General features: G+C 45.4%; 1 protein-coding gene across 1 annotated transcript in view; it reads left to right on the top strand.

Annotated features, from left to right (window-relative positions):
• Positions 1-715: 715 nt before the first annotated feature.
• LOC131881325 (protein still life, isoform SIF type 1-like) overlaps positions 716-18428 on the top strand; it is a gene marked incomplete in the record, with an annotated part of 70105 nt that continues 52392 nt past the window's right edge. Inside the window, 11 exon segments of the mRNA XM_059228162.1 lie at positions 716-1248; positions 2081-2320; positions 3931-4253; positions 4526-4644; positions 9161-9344; positions 9601-9678; positions 10764-11867; positions 13616-14392; positions 15550-15612; positions 15680-16013; positions 16121-16310. Coding sequence (XP_059084145.1) covers positions 1046-1248; positions 2081-2320; positions 3931-4253; positions 4526-4644; positions 9161-9344; positions 9601-9678; positions 10764-11867; positions 13616-14392; positions 15550-15612; positions 15680-16013; positions 16121-16310 — 3615 coding nt within the window.

The raw sequence follows: 18428 nt of genomic DNA, 5'->3' as shown, positions 1-18428 counted from the left end.
GAGAATTTTGTGTGTTCCTTGTCTTTTGTCTTGATTTTTCCCACCGGAAAAAATAGCGACGGTTTACATGAACATTTTCAGGCAAAGGTCTATTTCTCGAAAGCGAACAAATGATCCACCACTCTCAAAAACCATTGCACATGCCCCCTCGTCAAGGAGCCCTCATCAGCGGTCGCGACCTCCCCAAGTTGGCCGAGCACAATCATTGAATGTGCCCCAATGACATCAAAGGAACATCTCTGGCCTTGCTCAAACGATAGTTGCCCCCGAAAGCACATCTCAGCCGGAGTTGAATCCTCAAAATAAATTGTCAAACCCTTCTGAGCGCAATCAATCGGATCAACCACGTGGCCGAAGCACCCGGCGCACTTCTGTCGTCTTCAAAGACTTGGTGGATAGTTCTGGCTCCAAGGCGAACCCTTTACGTTTCAAGAGTGGACGGCGTGCCCACAGTTTAGCCACTTCCCGTAAATCCCACTCAACGATCAGCCCCAATCCACCTTCTTCTCGGCAGAGAGACTCATCCGTCTCGAGTGAGAACCAGGGATCATCCGTCATATTCAACGATATTCCACCCGGATCACAAGTGCTGGGAGTCTCCAAATGGTCTAAACAACCCACATCCGACCCAAGCCTGCCGAATCAGAGTGCCAAAGCTAGTCGTAGCCGAAACCAATTGAACCCTTCCAAATCCACCGGAGGCGTCAGCTTTCCCAAACCTATCAGTATTCAAAGTGATCAAGAGTATCCCAAATCCGATTCAGTATTACAACGAAGAGCCTCCATTACCGACAACTTGGCCAACAAGCATTCCAATCCCCCCACATATAAACAAGACTCCTCAGCTGCTCCACTTCGTCGAACCCCGTCACTGATCACGAAAGGCGCCAAAATTCAAACCCAATCCAGTGGCGACTCCTCGTCCCAGAACCGACGCGGATCTACCGGGTCAGTCCTAGATTCGGGTGATGACCTCCGGGCCTTAATTGTCTCTCGTCGAAAGGCCCAAGAGGCTTTCAACCCTCTCATCGACGGACAGACAACAATGAGACAAGCTTCAGTCACAATGGCTCCGGCAAGCACGGCTGGTCCGAACAATATGCAAATGAGCAACACTGCAGCTGATGCAGTGTTGCGACATCGCCAATCCATTGGCGAGGATAAGGCTCTTGGTGTGTCTACGAGGAAACCCCAGCCAATTGGACAGAGTATCATGGACCAGCCTTTTCCACATCACTACCATCACAAGTAGGGCGCTGTAGCTGAGGTTATCTTAAATTTTGCCATGCATGTCAGATCCATAAATTGCTTGCTTATTATTATCGCTGCTGTTGCTCGTGCCACTGCTTCTAGTACCACCACTATTAATGCTTCTACCGCTGCTGATACGAACTTACTTCCATTGCGATAACTACTACTGAAATACATTCCAACACATTTTGGATCATGCACCACTTTCACCACGGCTACATCTACTTCAGATCCTTTCAACTGTCTCCCACTGTATTTTTGTTTACGGACAGTTTTCGTTCTTTCGTCTTCTTTTTTCTACTTGTGTCTGTGCCTGCCAACAACTGTGAATGGACTACTGCTTTTGACATTTTTGAGTTTTGCAATCAACCCCACATTTTAAATCTACCCTTAAGGCTTATCTTGCCGGATCTGTTTATCTGAACTCTGCCTCTCTTTACTCTTAGTTTCTATTTCTTCCACGCATCAATCACTCGGTTCCAGCCATTTGAATTATTTGTAGTGCAAAACGATGCCAATGACAAGTGAGTCCGATGCAAGGACAATATCTTTGCCAATGTAAAGAAGGGCAGTCTGCACATTTTTCAGAGCTAAACTGCATTGCAAAATGTATCCTATATTTCATGTGCATGATTTTGCTATGGCCTGAATTACAGTATCTACTTCACTACAAGGACTCAAACCTCATGCCGAATTTTTGCACGCGTGAACGGCTGTGCTTGCGATACACTCCTTCACTATATCGATGTGACGTCAAGAAGAAACTTGAACCATTCCCACCCAGTCAATGTCTCAACCGCCTTGATCAAAGTCCATTGGTCTATTTTAGGTGTGGTCATGACGCCAGGAATAAAATTGGAACCCGGCTGATCAATTCGAAAAACGCTCCATTCAAAGGTTTGCTCAAGAAGATGGGCAATAAACTGTCTTGCTCGTGTGGCCCCCTCAAAATCAAAGGTTACCGGTTTGATGCCAATGCCGAGCCATGGGCCCAGCATTCACAGCAAGCGAACAATAGCCAACTCCCGTCCAGGGGCGGTAGCCGTCGGGCTGAGGGGCAACTCCTTAGGTGAGGATCACCATTTCATATTTAGAAACCTCAGCATTGTCTCTGAAAAAGAGCCCCGCTCAAAAGAGGGAATGTATTTGTGCCCCAAACAAGACGATACAAACAATTTTGTGGGAAATTGAAATGTTGATCTTTTATTCATCTTGGTCAGGGTGGCCAAAGGCAGGTTAGGGTGTACGTGTGACCAAAATAGTTGCCAAGGTATCTTCTATTGGGATAAGTAGTTCACTGTTGTACATTTGTACTGACAAATGAAAGAACATGTAAGTTCATCTGCAGGTTTGAAAGAGTTTCAAAAATTGTCACAACTCAAAAGTACTTTTAGTAAGTTCGAACCGGTCACAGGTTCAAAATGCTGCAAGATGATTACAAATATTTTAAGCAACTCACTATTACTGGCTGTTTGTGACTGGACAAGGAAATCTCTCATTTAGTTTGGTCAATTCAAACATGTGTCTCTCTCTTTTCAAATGCCACTCCGTGCCCTCAGGTATTTAAGGAGAACAGACCAAAAGTTTTTCTTAGCGCTCCTTCATATTCTTAGATGTTCCATTTTCTTCCCCTTTGGAGTTTACGATTATTATCATTATTGCAAATATTATTATCATTGTTATTACTATGATCATCATTATTAATCCCACTCGTTATCTCTACAGTATGTTTAGATTAAAGTAGTTAGAAAGTTGAGGTTTTCGCCAATTGTTCGTCCAGCGGAATAGGAACAATTGGGCTTAGAGTACTGATGTGGTCAATCTGCTTGCGCGCAAACATTGCAAACCAGTGTTGTTGCACTGCTTGTAAACCGTTTGCTACAAGACCTGACCCGAAAAATTCAAACAGTTCTCAAACTCAACAGGACTGGTTTGCAATCTGCCACTGCTAGTAGATTGATCCTATCAAACACTTAGAGACACATACAGAAGTTACTAAAAATGTTGTTACTGCCACAAGAACAGGAACAGCAACAAGTCTAGTTCTTTGGATGAATTCCTCCTCGTTTTGTTTTTGTTACGACCTTCCTTGGTACGTAGATGGGCTTCGAAGCTTCATTGCAAACCTATAGGGTCAATGTGCGTACCTCTGAATTCCGATTTTTTCCGGCCTTTTTCGAGCCAAGGCCAAACGGCTGCCAACGATTCATTTCACAACTCAATGTTAGATCCATCCGGTTTCAGTAGATTTGGAACAAACCAATGTTAAATATTATCTTTTTTTCCTCTCTCTCTCTCTCTCTCTCTCTTTCTTATTCTCTCCTCTTTTGTTAGTTTATTTACCAACTCTGTTGAATCTTTCTCTTTTTCCTCTTTCTCAAGCTAACAAAACGCATTTGTTCCGATTCTCCATTGCGACCTGTAGTGGGGACAAACCTGTACATTTCTTCCGTATTCACACAAACGCTTTGTTTCCAATCCCATCGTTCGTTCCGTCATGCCATCAGCAGGATCCGCTGGACCTACTATGCTCCAGATTGGGAAAGTGTACTTACCTCGTTTGAGTTTGTTTTTACTCCGTGTCATGTTCAACGATCCCCCAAACGACTCTGGTTTATTCAACACACGTAGATTGCTCCTCATTTTCTTTTATCTGGTTCCTTGGACTCTCTCTTTCAGCGCTATTCCCATTTGCAGGCTCTGGGCAGAAGTGTTCCACGTGACCACATCCAGTTCAGGATCGGTGAAATGGTCACAGGTTAGCGAGGATCTGGTTCCAGTCAACATCACCTGTGTTCCAAATGCTGGGGGTGGCGTGGCCCCTGTCCCAACCACCCAGGCCGGCCTGAATGGTGGAGGTAATGGCGGGAATAACAATAATAATGGACAACAGGACAGCCAGAACAATCAGACACCAGCAGCTCAACAACAAGTCGTCTTCCATGTCACGGCCTACAACTCTCAAGTGGAGAAGATCCTGGATGTCAGACTGATCCAACCAGGTATGCGCCTCTAGTCTCGCTCTCATTTAAAGCAAGAACGAACTGAACTGGCACACTTGAGTGAGCATGCTAAGTGCTGTTCATGATCTTCATCAATGGGTCTCAGAAGGAATGCCTCACGCTAATAGTGCAGAACCTTCACTCACTGGCTTGAATGACTTCTTACATAGTAACTAGTGAGGGCCCTTTACACGATCCGATCTGATACTACGGCACTTTTACTAGGCCTCAAGACTAATTTCCTGCTCTCTTTACTCCACTCCTCCCCTCAGGAACCCGCATTGGTCAAGCCTCAGAGTGCTTTGTCTACTGGAAGGACCCAGCCACCAACGATACTTGGGGATTGAACTTCACCTCGCCCATCGATGCCAAACAGTTCCGAGAGTGCTGCGTAAGTGAATGATCCATCAATCAGGGGGGCTCTTCATCTATCCCATTGTGTCACTTGACGCTAATGGCGGGTAGAGGGAGAGGTACTTGCCACTCATAGCACTGTGCTTCTCGCCAAATCGTCTGACCACCATGTTTCATTGTGTTGTACTCAAGCATGGGTACCAGAAGAATGTCTTTCATATCCTTCCACCATTATGGTGTGGAATGCCCAAAATATGAGCTGACCTTTGTCTTTGATAAACGCCCGTCTTGCTACATAAAATCCAAAGGTGTTGCAGAGAAAAAAGATCTGGAGTATCAGTTAACACGGAAGTGTTGCAAGCAATGTTCAACCCATAAAATCGAGCCATTATAGCTGCAAAATGTTAAATCATAGCCCTTCGATCAAGGACTTGTTGTCTTAAAACTCAAGTCAAGAGCAACTGAAATAACAATGTATCTCCTTTTGCCATTCAAGAATGCTTGACCTTTAGCTATCTGTTCCAAATTCCCCAATGAAGTAGTTGTGCGAAACAAGGATCAAGATCTGGTTGGCCAAAGTTAGCAGATGCGTCTTCTCTTTAGAAGAAGAATCAGCAGCATTTTGCGAATGACATCGGACAAACCGAGATTATTTGGCTACTACAAGATAAGCCCTCCGAAAGAAATCTCTAATCGGAACTGAATTTGTTTCTAGTTCTTTGTGCCCAACGTTTCCAAATAATCTCTTTCACTCCAGAACCGGTATTTTCACCATTTTCACCTGTTCAGTAGAAATAGTGTAACATGTACTTTAAAAATGGACTTAGAGCACACCTGTAAGTCTGACGGGTGTCATGTGTCACTGGAACATATCAAATATCTATAAGAACGGGAACTAGAGCATCCTCCATCCTGCCAGCCTTCAAAAAACGTTCCTTCAGAGGTGAAGATACATCACAAATGGCTGATGGGATGGATGTTTGTTCCTCTGGCCTTTACCGATCCATTTGATACAGAAAAGGCTGAAACTGATCCTCGAATGAGAGCACCTCTTGATGATGACCTGGGAAAGAATCAAAACTTCTGTGAAGTCTCTTCACAGATTAGTAGTTGGCATCATAAATCTGTGGCTGAACTCGATCAGTCATCGCACCGCTTCTTTTCCGAGACGCGTTGTTTTTCTTGTTCCAGCTAGATTTATTTAGCAAAAAGGAAGTTCCTCGTGCTGCCAGTTCTTAGAAGGATCATCAACGTAGACCCGTTGTCTCATAAATCTTGAGATTAATGTCCGAAAATCCTCGTTGTTGCCACTCAAGTCGAGCGGGAAATCAAAACTCCTGTTGGCAACATCCTTTGTTTCGGGTGCCAAAACGTCTTCTTGCCTTGATTTGAATCCTAAGGATATGGAGCGGTGGCATACAATTACTACTCGTGGAACAACGACCGTAACTACAATTAGGATGAGGACGCCCCATGGATCATGTCTTTTTATCTGCACGACTCGATGCCAATATTGCCCAAACCGTACAGAAATGCCAATCCAAAAGTTGGCCAGACATGTTTGAGGTTATTTTTTTCTTCATCTCATCGGTCTTTTGTTTTCTCAATTCATCAAACATCCGTCATTCTTGCCCCTGGTTCAGTCGTCGTGTGTTCCATGGTAGTGAAGTATGGATCGAGCCAGGCGCGCATTGGGCCTAACATGTCCCCAATTGCTTTATTAACTATTCCTTGGCAAGTGCATCGATTCATAGGACATTTTGGGCCTGTCGGCTTGCCCTCGAACTTCATTACTTAGCTTAGGCCAAGACTCGTTTCTTGCTCTACTCTCAATTGAGGAGAAAGGACGATGCATGCTCTGGCCTTTAACTACAAGGCCAAAGTGACATTGGTCAGCATGAGTTCGGTGCAATCGCGTAATATCGTGTTTTGTCAGTGTTTTTCACTTCTTCCCCCTCTGTTTTTTTTGTTTGAGGGAGGAGTAGTGAAAGAAGATCTTAATGGCCAACCTTAGTTTATGGCATTGTCGGAATCTGAAAATCATGCCGATGTTGTGGGTTCCTTAGATTTGAGCACTCCTCCCTCATTGCCCACCTCAAACGTTTGTTCTCCTCCTACTGGAGCAGCCAGCGATAATAACATCAAAAAAATCGAAAAAAAACAACGGTGATTGTGTCATTTCCCTTGGATGAACGCAAGTTCATGACTTTTGGTCGTTGAATCTGGCGTTGTTCGTGTCAAGTGATATTCGTCCTAATTCCTTGTTGGCTTAAGGGATTTTCTTGCCTGGCCTGCCTCCGATACGATTGTTGACCTTGGTCGGGTTAGGATTGGTTGATGGTTGGTGGTTGGCTGGTTGTTTCTTCGGTTTTCGTTGACCCAAACATGCTAGTCAGTCATTCCAAGGTTTCTTCTCTGACTGAGATGATTGGAAACCAAGATCGACCCACCCGTGATCCTCTAGATCTGAGATTAATGGACCTTGTTGTGCCAGGTGTCCAGCGGACCTGACCTCAACATTTGGTAAACAACCTCGGAAAACCACTTTAGAAGTTGTTTTGCATCCTTTAATCGTCGACCACTCAGGCAGTGGGAAGAAAACGGCCTCCTAAGAAGACTTCAGGGACTTGAACAATGGCGAGAGCTCTGGTTCAATAAAAAAAAGGACCATTTAGTGCCGTGAGAGGAAAAGGCCAGTCATGAACCCGGGGATTTGGGCACGGTTTGATGAGACCTGGTGCTTGGATGATGTAGTGCTTCAAGCTGGGACTTACTACGTGGATTGCGAGCATGGAGAAGCCGAGGTATAGAATCAAAAATCACGATTGAAAGTGGACCTGGCGGATTTCGTTTGATTTAATATTGCCCGTTTGACGATTGACCTGGTTTTCTTTTTTTTTCTGCTAATGAAATTAGTAGGAATGACATTGCGTCGACAGAGGTCGAATAGTATGGCTTCCATTTTGAATAGAATTAACCGTGACAGAGAAAGACTTCAAATGTCACGCTTTTTGGCCCGTTGCTGTGAAGTTGCATCTTTTGCTTGTGTAAACATTTTCCTTTTTACATAGGAATATTGAAGAAGAAAATACACTTGAGGTTGTTTCCTCAAATGGATTCGTTCCACATAAACGGATCTCACAAAAAACGATTTAGCCGTATTTATTGACGCATTCTATGAGTGAACTCTTCGACCAAAGGAGTGCTTTCAGCCTCGTAGCATTTTGCTCCAATGTGGCATTCTTATTTGCTTAAACACTCAAAGTCTGCCTATAGGAGCCCTAAATCAGATTTTCCTCTTGACCGTGATAAAGTGTTTCTTCGCATGTTTTTCTTTTCCGATTCTACTTATCAGTCGTAAGTCAATGGTTTCGAGATGGATGCCAGATTTAAGGCACACTCGGCACCCCACCCCCCCAATTCATCAAAGTTTGACTGGTGACTTGCTTGGTCTGGCTGGAATATCAGCATCCTTGAGCCTGTGTGTCTGTCCCATGGATTCAATACACCTAGAACAATTGCTACTACCGCTACACAGGTCTGAATAAGAATTGCTTTTGGCAGGTTGGCAGGGTGGGTGGGCTACGCCTGGTCCTAAAATGCTCTTCCACCCAGTGGAATAAGTCTCTTTTCGGCCGATGAAGGCAAAAAGTGTTTGCTTTGGCCAAGTGAGAAATTGCTCCCTCTCGTTCTTTCCCTCGCCCTTTCTTTCCCTTTTTCGTTCGTTCGTTCGTTCGTTCGTTCGTTCCTACTCGTAGCCATATATTCACCGTATGCTGCCGCTCGCTTTATGGACCAGGTCTGATGAGGTATGGCCCTGCTTGGAGGCACCTTCTTGTCCATCCTCGCGTTTTCGGATCAGTCTCGTCTTTTCCGTCGTGTTCCTGATTTTGGTGGCAAGTGGCAAGGTTTTCCTCAATATACTGAGCTTGAATACCGAGCTTGTTCAATAGATGGATGAAGCCACGAACCCTTGGTGGATGTTGATCAGAAGGGAAGAACTTGCCCACAGCTAAACTGCCCTAGGCCAACGTCAGGCTCTAAAGACCACGAGCGAGAAGCCTCGATATATAAAGAGAGAGAGAGAGAGAGAGAGAGAGAAGGTTTTTCCCTCCATCCCTCGGTGGGCGGTCGTCCTTGCTTTATGCCAGCTTGCTAGCTTTATCGACTGAGGAATGGGTGTCATAGATGAGCATAAGGCATTGGATGATGATGCCAGGCGAGCGCATCACTTGGAACCACTGGATGACTTCATCTTAGAGTCTTCGCGGAAAACCTTTGTCACATCAGGACTTTGCCGTCAGATAAAAACGAGGACAAAACGTATGGGTCTTTGTTTCTGCCACCAATCTGTGATCAACTGACAAAGCAGATCTCTCGGACGTATAAATATTGCATGGGAACACGTCGTTAGGATCCAGCTGATGGAGGTTCCACCAACGACGAACGGGAGTAGAATTCAAATGGCAGATTTCTTGACCTCCTTCGCTGTCTGTCGGCCATTGAAGTGGGAGTAAATGCTAAGAGTTGTGTCTTTTTTCCCTTTCTTTCAGGATGCCGCTCGAGTTCATGCCCGACTCAATCGGAACAACATCAAGCCCAGTTCTCGGTCCACACCAGCCTCACCTTCTCGATCTCGAGGTGGAGGCCTTTCGGGCGGGGAAGAGCCTCGATGCACGTGCATGACCTCGGCCGAGCATTTTTCGGGACGCCGATCCAATGACCCCAGATTGAGAGGTAAATATCCGGATCAGTGTGGGCGTTTACGCTTTATTTGAACATATAACGATCCCTCCTCCTTGGGCGAGTCGAGCGAATCGTCCGCCGTTTAGCCCCAGCCCTGTAATCCTGATCCCCAAATTTCAACCAAGGATTTGACGTCGTCGTGAAATGTGACTATTGATTCCTTAGTTGAGCTTAGCCAAGTTGCCAGCCCGAATTGTTAATCAATGTTGTGCTAGTCCCTTGTTAAGAGCCCCCCTCCCCTTTCCAGCAGTAACCCCTTGTGGCGGAACAAGTGGCGGCTCATCCCAACATCACCACGCCCATGGATCTTCCCACGATGCCAGACGTAAGCGTGAGACTCAGAGTACGCCCAGTAGTCCCACTAGAGGGCGCTCCGCCAGTCGGACCGCTCAATGTACTTGTATGACCCCGGAGCAGTTTGCTGTGTTACAAGGTTACCAGCACGCTTCTTCCTCCAGGGGTACGTTCAAAGCATTTGCATCAGCTACTCACTCTTCTTCATCTACTTCTTCTTCTACTACTTCTCCTCCTCCTCCTCCTCCTCCTCCTCCTCCTCCGTCAACATCCTCATTCCGAACCACTTCTTCGTGTCTCTTCATGTTCCCTAATTGAGAGCTTTGAACTCCAGTCAATTTACCGATGCATTCATTCAGCCCATGCACCCTCTTGGATCTCCTTCGGTCTCTTCCTGCTTTTGCGTGTTTTTATTGGTTGCTAGTTATTAGCCCGTATTCCTTTTGTTCAATCCTGTTGGATCTTATGTTTCGGTTTCCATGAGTTTCAGTGTTATGTGAGTGCTCCTTTGAATGTGTTAAACAAGTAAGTGCGTATGATTTATGGCAACATTTTGAGTAGTACCTCAGGCGTCAAAGTGATTGGCCAGTGACCTTGAAAAACCTTCGTGAAATGTTCCTCGTTTTTGGCAGCCGTGGTGGTTCCACTGAAAGTTTCTGTCATTGCATGTTTTGATGCATATCTGGCTCCACTTCCCGCCTAGTCGAGGAACAATTCATGCAACATTACACCTTGCGATGTTCCAGGTTTCGACTCAAAGTTGAAATAAATCCAGGGGAACTACTAAATTTGATAGGTGGAGTGTTCTATGGGTATGTTGAAAGTAATGAAATCATCAAAGCATGCACCGAGTTGGTCATTTGAGGACAACATCACGGTGGAAAACTAGCATGTTCAATCCACTCTGAGAAGGTCGCTCACTCACTCAGCTCTAGATTTCGTGTGTGTGTTTTTCTTCTCTGGAAGGAAAGTTAAGGCTTTTTGTTTGGACGCAGTCTTGTGGAACGGAAAATTGAGTGGGAATATGAGTTCGTTCGTTCGTCGCTCGTTCCTCCATCCTTCTTTTTTTGCGCAAGTTACTGGTGCTGAATAGTAAAACTTTCATGTCTATTCCAGGCTCTCAAACCTTGCCAAGAAACCTGTCGGGATCGCGAGATGATGTATCTGATGCTAGTCGAGTGTCAGGGGCTCATTCAAGTAGCTCAGTCTATGACAATGTCAAGAGGAACGAATCTCGAATGGGAAATCAAGGAGGAGATGGCTATGGAAGCGTTCGAGAGGCTGACAGGACTCGCTTAAGTCAAAGAGACATATCCCGCTCGGCAGATCAATCAGGGCGCGGCACGCCCCGACAACCCGGCGGTTTCGATTCCACGCGAAGTCGCCGTGGACGTAATGAGTTGCTAAACTCCAAGTCCGTGGACTATCACGACACCAGACAAACTGGAGCCCATCGGGCCAGTCTCTCAATGGGAGGCACCGCCCATCAATCTCGGGCTGACCACGTGCGCCGAATGAGGAGTAAGAGCACGGATCAGCTTCACCACCCGGACGACCGGAATTGCAGTCGTTTTGATAGCGGCACCCTGAAGCGCATGCTCAAGCCGGTGCAGACCGCCCCTGAGTCACCTGTGACGTCACCCGAAGGGGGGAGACGAGGCAAGGCCGCTGGGATGGGCTCAATGGGCGGGAAGACAAACAACGGTTACCTCCCGCCCCATTCTAGTCAACGCTACGACAGTGACCGAGATGGAGGCTTCATGTCCGAGCCTGAACCGCCTGGGAACCGGGTGCGTCGAAACATTAGTCAGGGCCAGTCAGTGGACATGGCCAGCAACACTTACCGCGACATTGGCCGGACCTCAACGGGCAATAATCAGTTTTACAAAACTCGCGGCGGCAGCGGTGCTTTGCGCAACCCCAACAACCGGTCCCTGTATTTGGACTTTAACGAACAAGGCGTGCCGCGTGATCGCACCGGGTCGCCGCCCTCGGATTCCGGAGGCATCTTTGATTCCCATTGCTTTGCCACCACACCTTCGTCCAGTAATGGTAATAGTGACCTTGAGGGGAATGACACCACACGTGCTTCTCCCACGTCTCAACTCTTAATGGATTACGAGGAGCATCTTCGCAACACTTTGGAAAAGGGCATGGACGCTGAGAGCTACAGTTTGCATACCTTTGAAGCTCTCTTGACTCGATCCATGGAAAATCTAGGTAAGACACACCATCCGCCAATCTATGAATTTATGATGTTCTCGTTCGTTTGTCATGTCATTTTCAATGTAATGTTTTTTTTTAAACGGGATAAACTATTTAGTTTAGGAACATATATTTCGTGTTCCAATACGTCTGTTTAAAGAATTCCTTGTGGATCATTGTTCAAACTTGTTCGATAATGCCATTTGATGAAAAGAGCATCTTCTCCTTTCCTCGTGTTCTCACACAAATGGAAACCGTTTTATGATTCTCCGTTAGGAATATTGTGTTCCTGCGTTTTACAGTGGGACTCGATTTTGACTCCTCGGGAGAGGTGATAGTACCACAAAAATTCAAAGACTGAAAGACGATGAGCGAATCTCTGACGAAACTGGGTTTCTTGAGCGTTCCTGCTCATAAATCAATACGGAATGGAGCCTGACTTGACATGTGAAAGGAAGAGAAGAAATCGTGAAGCTTCCAATAGGATGAGATCTTGACTGCTCTGCTAAGGGCTGGCAGACTGGCGAAGAAAACTCTATTACCTAATTGAAGGCCTGAGTTGTTCCATCACCCATCTACTATGTGCTCTTGAAGGGCCTTTTTCGCCTTCAAAAGATCTCTTCATTTGTCGCAATTTCCCTTGGTGCAAAATGTGTTTCGAGTTTTGACGTTATCGTGTCCCACCATCACCGACAAGGGTGAAGTCAAATTCCATTACGAAAGACAAGACAAAAGTATCTGGGAGAGGCAGGCAGCATCAAGTTTTCTTTCCCCATGTCACATACATCGAGCTTGTGAAGGCGCTCCTCAAATACAGATTCTTTTTGACAGCATAAATCTCGAGCATGACTTAACCTTGCGACCTTGAATAGGCTTGTCGTTGATCAAGTCAAAAAGAATTTAAGGATCCGGAGACGAGGAGACGCGGCTTGATTTGATTGTTTCCTGAAGACTAGAAGATGCCCTAATACTTACCCCAATACTAAGAATACTGAACTATAGTTAGAGCTAGCTGGATCATTTTTTGCTCATGTATTTTACTCATCCTCCCTGGCCCATTTTGAGCAATAGTTGGTTGAGGCCTTTCCAAACACCCATTGGTTTAGGTTTATGTGCAGCTCCACTAAGTAATAGTAAATTGTGTACATACGCGTACACTGAATGTCGAAGCGAGCCAGCAGTACCAGTAGCAATAGCAATAGCAGTAGTTCTACACACATAGTACGAAAAGGCCTCAAGAGGAGTCAGTACAGCGGCGTAGAAGTAGCCCTTAGGAGTCTTGGTTCCCACTTGAGAGGGACACAGAGACAGAGAGATGGAGCAACTTCTCTGGGAGAGACCACAATGGTCCCTCTTCCATGGATGAAACCGCTCTCTTCCCATAGATACGACATGAAATAGATCAAATTGTGCAGCACTGAGAGGGATTTGAGAACATGAGGAATGAACCCGTGGTCTTATTTGAGTGGCCAGCCTGTACGTACAAGAGAGTTTTGTAACCTCTTCCGCTCTTTTTTGGTCCAGGTCAAAAACATTGAAGACCTTTCAAATCTGTGGGCATCCATCCAATCTGAGTAAGAGATCTTGTGCAACGAGTAATTGTTCTGTCTTAGGGTCCTTTTGACTTAGCTGACCCTCGACAAGTAGAACTTGCTGAAGGATTGGCTATTTGTCTTCAACAATTGTGCATGAACCATTGGAACACAGGGAGGTTGTTGTATGAGCGAGCCTTTAACATTCAATGCGTCCTTCCCCTTTCATAGAGGCCATCTTATATCATGGCCTGCCCATTCCACACCCCATACCATCATCGATGGGGAGGAACCAGCGCATGAGTTTCATTGACACGCCCAGTTCCTTCTGGTTGCGAACACCTCCCCCTCAGACTTCCCCTCGTCGAGCCATTTCCACCATTCACACCTCAGGCAGCGGGAACAGAATTCACAATGACTTGGCTCAATGGGACTCCATGCTGAGTGGAAGATCTTTCAAATGTCTCGATGACAGTCGTCCCCAGTATTCAAGTTCACCGTCCAGGCAATGGGGACATTGTTCTCCGGACCAAGCAGTGACGACAGGGACGACAGTGACGACCAGCAGTTCTCCTCATGTCGGCATGAGATCCGTGGTGTCTCCTTCATCCGGTTGTTCCCAGGGTGGTCCTAAATCTCGGAGACCCTTGTTGGATGAGGCTGTGTCCCACATCCATGCCCGAGTTGCATCATCGTCTCCAGGATCATCGTTTGGTGTGGTGGGTCGCCGAGACCTGCCGACGAGAGAATGGACGAACGACGAAGACCCCCACCACCATCACCCTCACCACTACCACGACTTTTCTCCTGCTAATGCCCCAAACGAAAGATTGGGTGGAGGAACAAGAGTAGGAAGAAGTGAACCAGAATGTGGAGGATTTGCTGAGCTCACGGCCGCAAATGATGGGAATGACTCACAGATGATTAGACATCCATCGCGGCCATCATGGGAGGGCAATGTTGTTCCATTTGCTCCCTCATTTTCATCGCCTACAACGTCATTAAGAGGTTAGAAGGCCAACCAAAAGATGGAACAACCCAAATGCGGATGGGTCGATGGAGCCGGCTTGAAATAAAAAAAAGGCTACTCGGAATGACCCATTTTTTATTCTTCTTTCTCTTTCTTATCCAACGTGGTTTTTGCTTGATCGTGTTCAATCTTGACTAAAGCCTCTCTTCTTTTATGCATCCTCGTCCTCATCCTCATCCTCCTATCCTGATTCTCGTTTTGGCCTTCACTTGGGTGGAGAGGGCAGGCACTTGTCCTTGTTGGATCTTGATCTAGCTTACAACCTCGGTTGGAGTGGAGAGAAGAAGGAGGAGAAGGAGGAGAAGGAAAAGGAGGAGGAGGAGGAGGAGGAGGAGGAGGAGGAATAGAATGAAACCCGTCCAATTCCTGCCTCACTATTCACTAACAAAGCGTTGTGGTCCCTAACTGTATTCATTCATCAAGCTAGACCCCAGAGCCAGTTCTTGACTCCTCGGAATGCGCCCTTCAACTAAACCGACTTGAAGTGATTTCAAACATTTAACATGGGCTGTTCAAGCTCTCCAGAATCTCCAGTCTGTCTTTACGAGCATCACACACGAGAATCACACAGCTAGCAGCTCAAATGTCTTCCTCTCTCTGTCACTCTGTCAGTATCCTCGGTCCTTCGTCTAAATCCCATTGGGACTTTCTTTGACAAAAAGAGTATGGACATGGACAGAATTGATTTATCTCTTGTTCACCTCCCTGAAGTCCCTAGATGAGATGGGAAGGGATCAGTCTAGTGTCTGGTCCGCGTGCGGTTTTTGAGCCTGCTCTTCCCGGAATGGCCTTGTTCCTTGGCCTTCTTTCTCTCCCTCTTTCTCGTTCCCCCCTTGGTGGATGCGTGCGTATATGCGTGAGTCAGTGTGAGAGTCTCTTCGCCGATCTAGCTTTCTCGCTTACTAATTGATCCCTTGATGACATTCTTCGCTTCTTCTTGTCTTCTCTGAACACAGATGAGATCCTTGAAAGAGTTGTCGTGAACTAATTGATGACCACCATTCTTGTATTCTCAACACGAAAACTAACAACTTCTCAACATTTGTTCCTTAACATGATCAACAACACCCCTCCATTTTGAACCCGAAGCATCCTCATCCTCACAGATTCATTCATCAAAGCCTTGTATTTTCAGAGCATGACTTGCATGAACTTGGGACGGATTTGAACCAACAGCCCTCCTACTTCAAGCGAAGACGTAAGCTCCTCATCCAATTCCAACTAATGGCTCTTTCATGGAGACGTTTTTCGCGATCCAATTCTAGGTGATTCCGACCACGTTCGATCACGGACCATGCCCTCTCGTGGAGGAAGTGTGCGGGAGGTGGCAGCGGGTTTAGACGCGCCCATCTCCCTTCGAAGTAGTCGATCTGGCTTATGTGGTGCCCAAGGAAACCAGCCCATGTTAGGCCGACCTCGATCTGTGAATTCTAGCTTCGATTCGAGACGAGGGCCTCATTCCGGACTCCCAAGTTCGGCACAATCAAGTTTGGATCAAACCGGGTACATGTCGGATAGGAACGACCTGTCAAGATTTCCCCAAAGTAGAGGGGGAGGTCTCATGAATGGCAACGGATTCATGCACCAAAGAAATCTTAGGTGAGACATATGGGCATGATTTTCTCTTTTAGAAATGGCCCTGAGAGTATGTTGGTTTGGGAGAGGCCGTAGGAATGTTATATATGACATTTTTTTTTCCTTTTTAGATTGGCGCCAATGGGTGGCAGCAGTCGTCAAGACAGTATTCGGTCTGGTTACGTGTCTGACCACGAGGCTCTCTCCTCCTCTCAGCCTCATATGATTCACGGCCTCTCTTCATCCATGCAACAGTCGAGCCTAGATGGCGCTCATTTACAGAACCAGGATGCCCGATTGTGCTATCTGACGTCATCAGAGGTAAGAGTGAAAAGAAAGCCCCTTTAATCTAGGGCGTCATCTAGCGCTGAAAGTCCAAAGTAGCTCAAACTTGCCACAGTTAGGACTGGGATCGCCATTTTGTTGGGTTATAAAACTCGGAAAAGTTCGTAACTTTACCAATAGGATAGGACTCGTTGGCTTATTTTTGAGCACAAGGCCGCTCAAAAACGTTTGAAACCAGGATATCGACTGCAGTTCGAACTTGGTGTTGGATTGAACACGATTCGTCAAGTATTGTCGTTTTACAGACTAGCCAAAAGTCTGTAAGCTGCGCAAATGAAATAGTTCCTACTTTTTGCCACCAATGTGCTAATGTGTAAAATCTAATCGAAAGTGTGAAACTTCAATAATATTTCAAGAGGATTACCGACGATGAAAATAACTTCACGGAAGGGGATACGAATGATTAGCTTGTCGAATCATGTAGTCAAAATGATTGATAAGCGAATGAATGTGTGCATTCTTTTCAATCAAAAACAGCTTTATATCGAGTGTGCAATCTTAGAGTAGGCATGTCCAACTGGATCATTAGAATTCGATGCATATCACTCCTTAGTAATACTTGGCCAATTTGTTGTGTTGTGCTCGTTCAAATATATTTCGAATTGATAATCGTCTTCTGCCCTCTAATATTTGTCACGTAAGCCGTCATAAAAGAAGTTCCTGATTAAAAAACCACCTTTAGGATGCCTCATAAGAGGGACAATTCTTTACTTTGAAGAACATCGCTGAATTCATCTGATAAAATCTTAGGTATTATTGGATTTAATTTTTACTTTCTCTACCTTTCGGGTGAAAGATAGGCTTCAAACATTTTTAAGACCTCAAAATCAAATATACTAAAGTAATGGGCTAGATCCCTGCGCAATTGATTTTGTATATATTTCTAATGCTAAAGTTCATGAAATGGAATACTAGCCTTAGCACATTTACTTGCGTAATTGAGCATCGCTAACAAAAGAAAAAAAGTATCTCTGTAATTGGATATTGCTATCCAAGCCAATATAATAACGAATTTATGAATTGTCGATCCAGAAAGTATTTCAAAAATGTTGATAAAATGTAAACTCATAAGTAATCGTTTTCTCTGGCCTTGTACTGCATGGAGTAGAATATTCTTCTAATGGTTTATTTTGGGAACACCAAGAGCCCTTAATGATAAAAATGGAAGCAAAGACAACGGAGAAGATCAGCACAAAAATTTAGCAGACATCTTACAATACTCATCGACAAGTCCCCTTATATACACCTTAATTAAATGAAAACATATACACCGTACATACTTAACTCTTATTTTGAATGGCCTGCTGGCCGGACATCTTCATTTGACTTAAAGATACAACATTCTATAAATGATCAATAAAAACAAAATTTCGTAAATTCTTCATTAGGATCATCATTAGAGCCAACTTTGACTACCCGTCAAAAAAGCTGCTAGCCAACATAATGTTTAGAGTGGTGCTTTATGAAACTATTTAACGAAGGCTTCCCAGAACTGATTACTAGACGCCAATTCAAAATCACTTTATGAAGTCTGACGTCTTTCTGACACGCCACAAAGGAATTCGTTTTGTCTTCAGTTCCACAGCCTCAGGCATTGGTTAAAACTAACTCTGCCGATGGATCCAAGGAAGTCGAGCAACCATTGTGAAGTTCTATGTATTACTAAGAAAGGCCCCAACTCGTTTGGATTGCCCCACCAAAGAAACTATCCATCTTCTTGTTGTCAGCCACACTGATGAGGATAAGAGCATTCGAAGAATCGAAGTGAACTTTTTTTCTTCCTGCTCCTCGCTCTGTTGTCCATTCTGTGACCCTCCATCATTTTGAGGTTTGAGCAAAAACTAACGAGAGCTCAACCAAATAACCGGCCTTCTAATCGGGCCTCCAACCTCGTTCTTCATTGGCAGACCTCGACCACCAATGGCTTTGTTGACCTTTCGAAAAGGCTAGCCATAGAGAATGGATGTACAAAACATACGGTCTGATTGCGGACCAATTGTAGAAACAGGAAGCGCTTTCCGCGCGTTAGTACACGGTAGTCCACCAGTAATGGACCCCACTGCTTTTATCATCAACACCAGTTAAAAACTATTT

The sequence above is a fragment of the Tigriopus californicus genome, chromosome 5, assembly GCF_007210705.1.
Source record: "Tigriopus californicus strain San Diego chromosome 5, Tcal_SD_v2.1, whole genome shotgun sequence".
NCBI lineage: Eukaryota > Metazoa > Arthropoda > Copepoda > Harpacticoida > Harpacticidae > Tigriopus > Tigriopus californicus.
The sequence above is the reverse complement of the archived record's forward strand: the minus strand, read 5'-3'. Positions and strand labels throughout refer to the sequence as shown.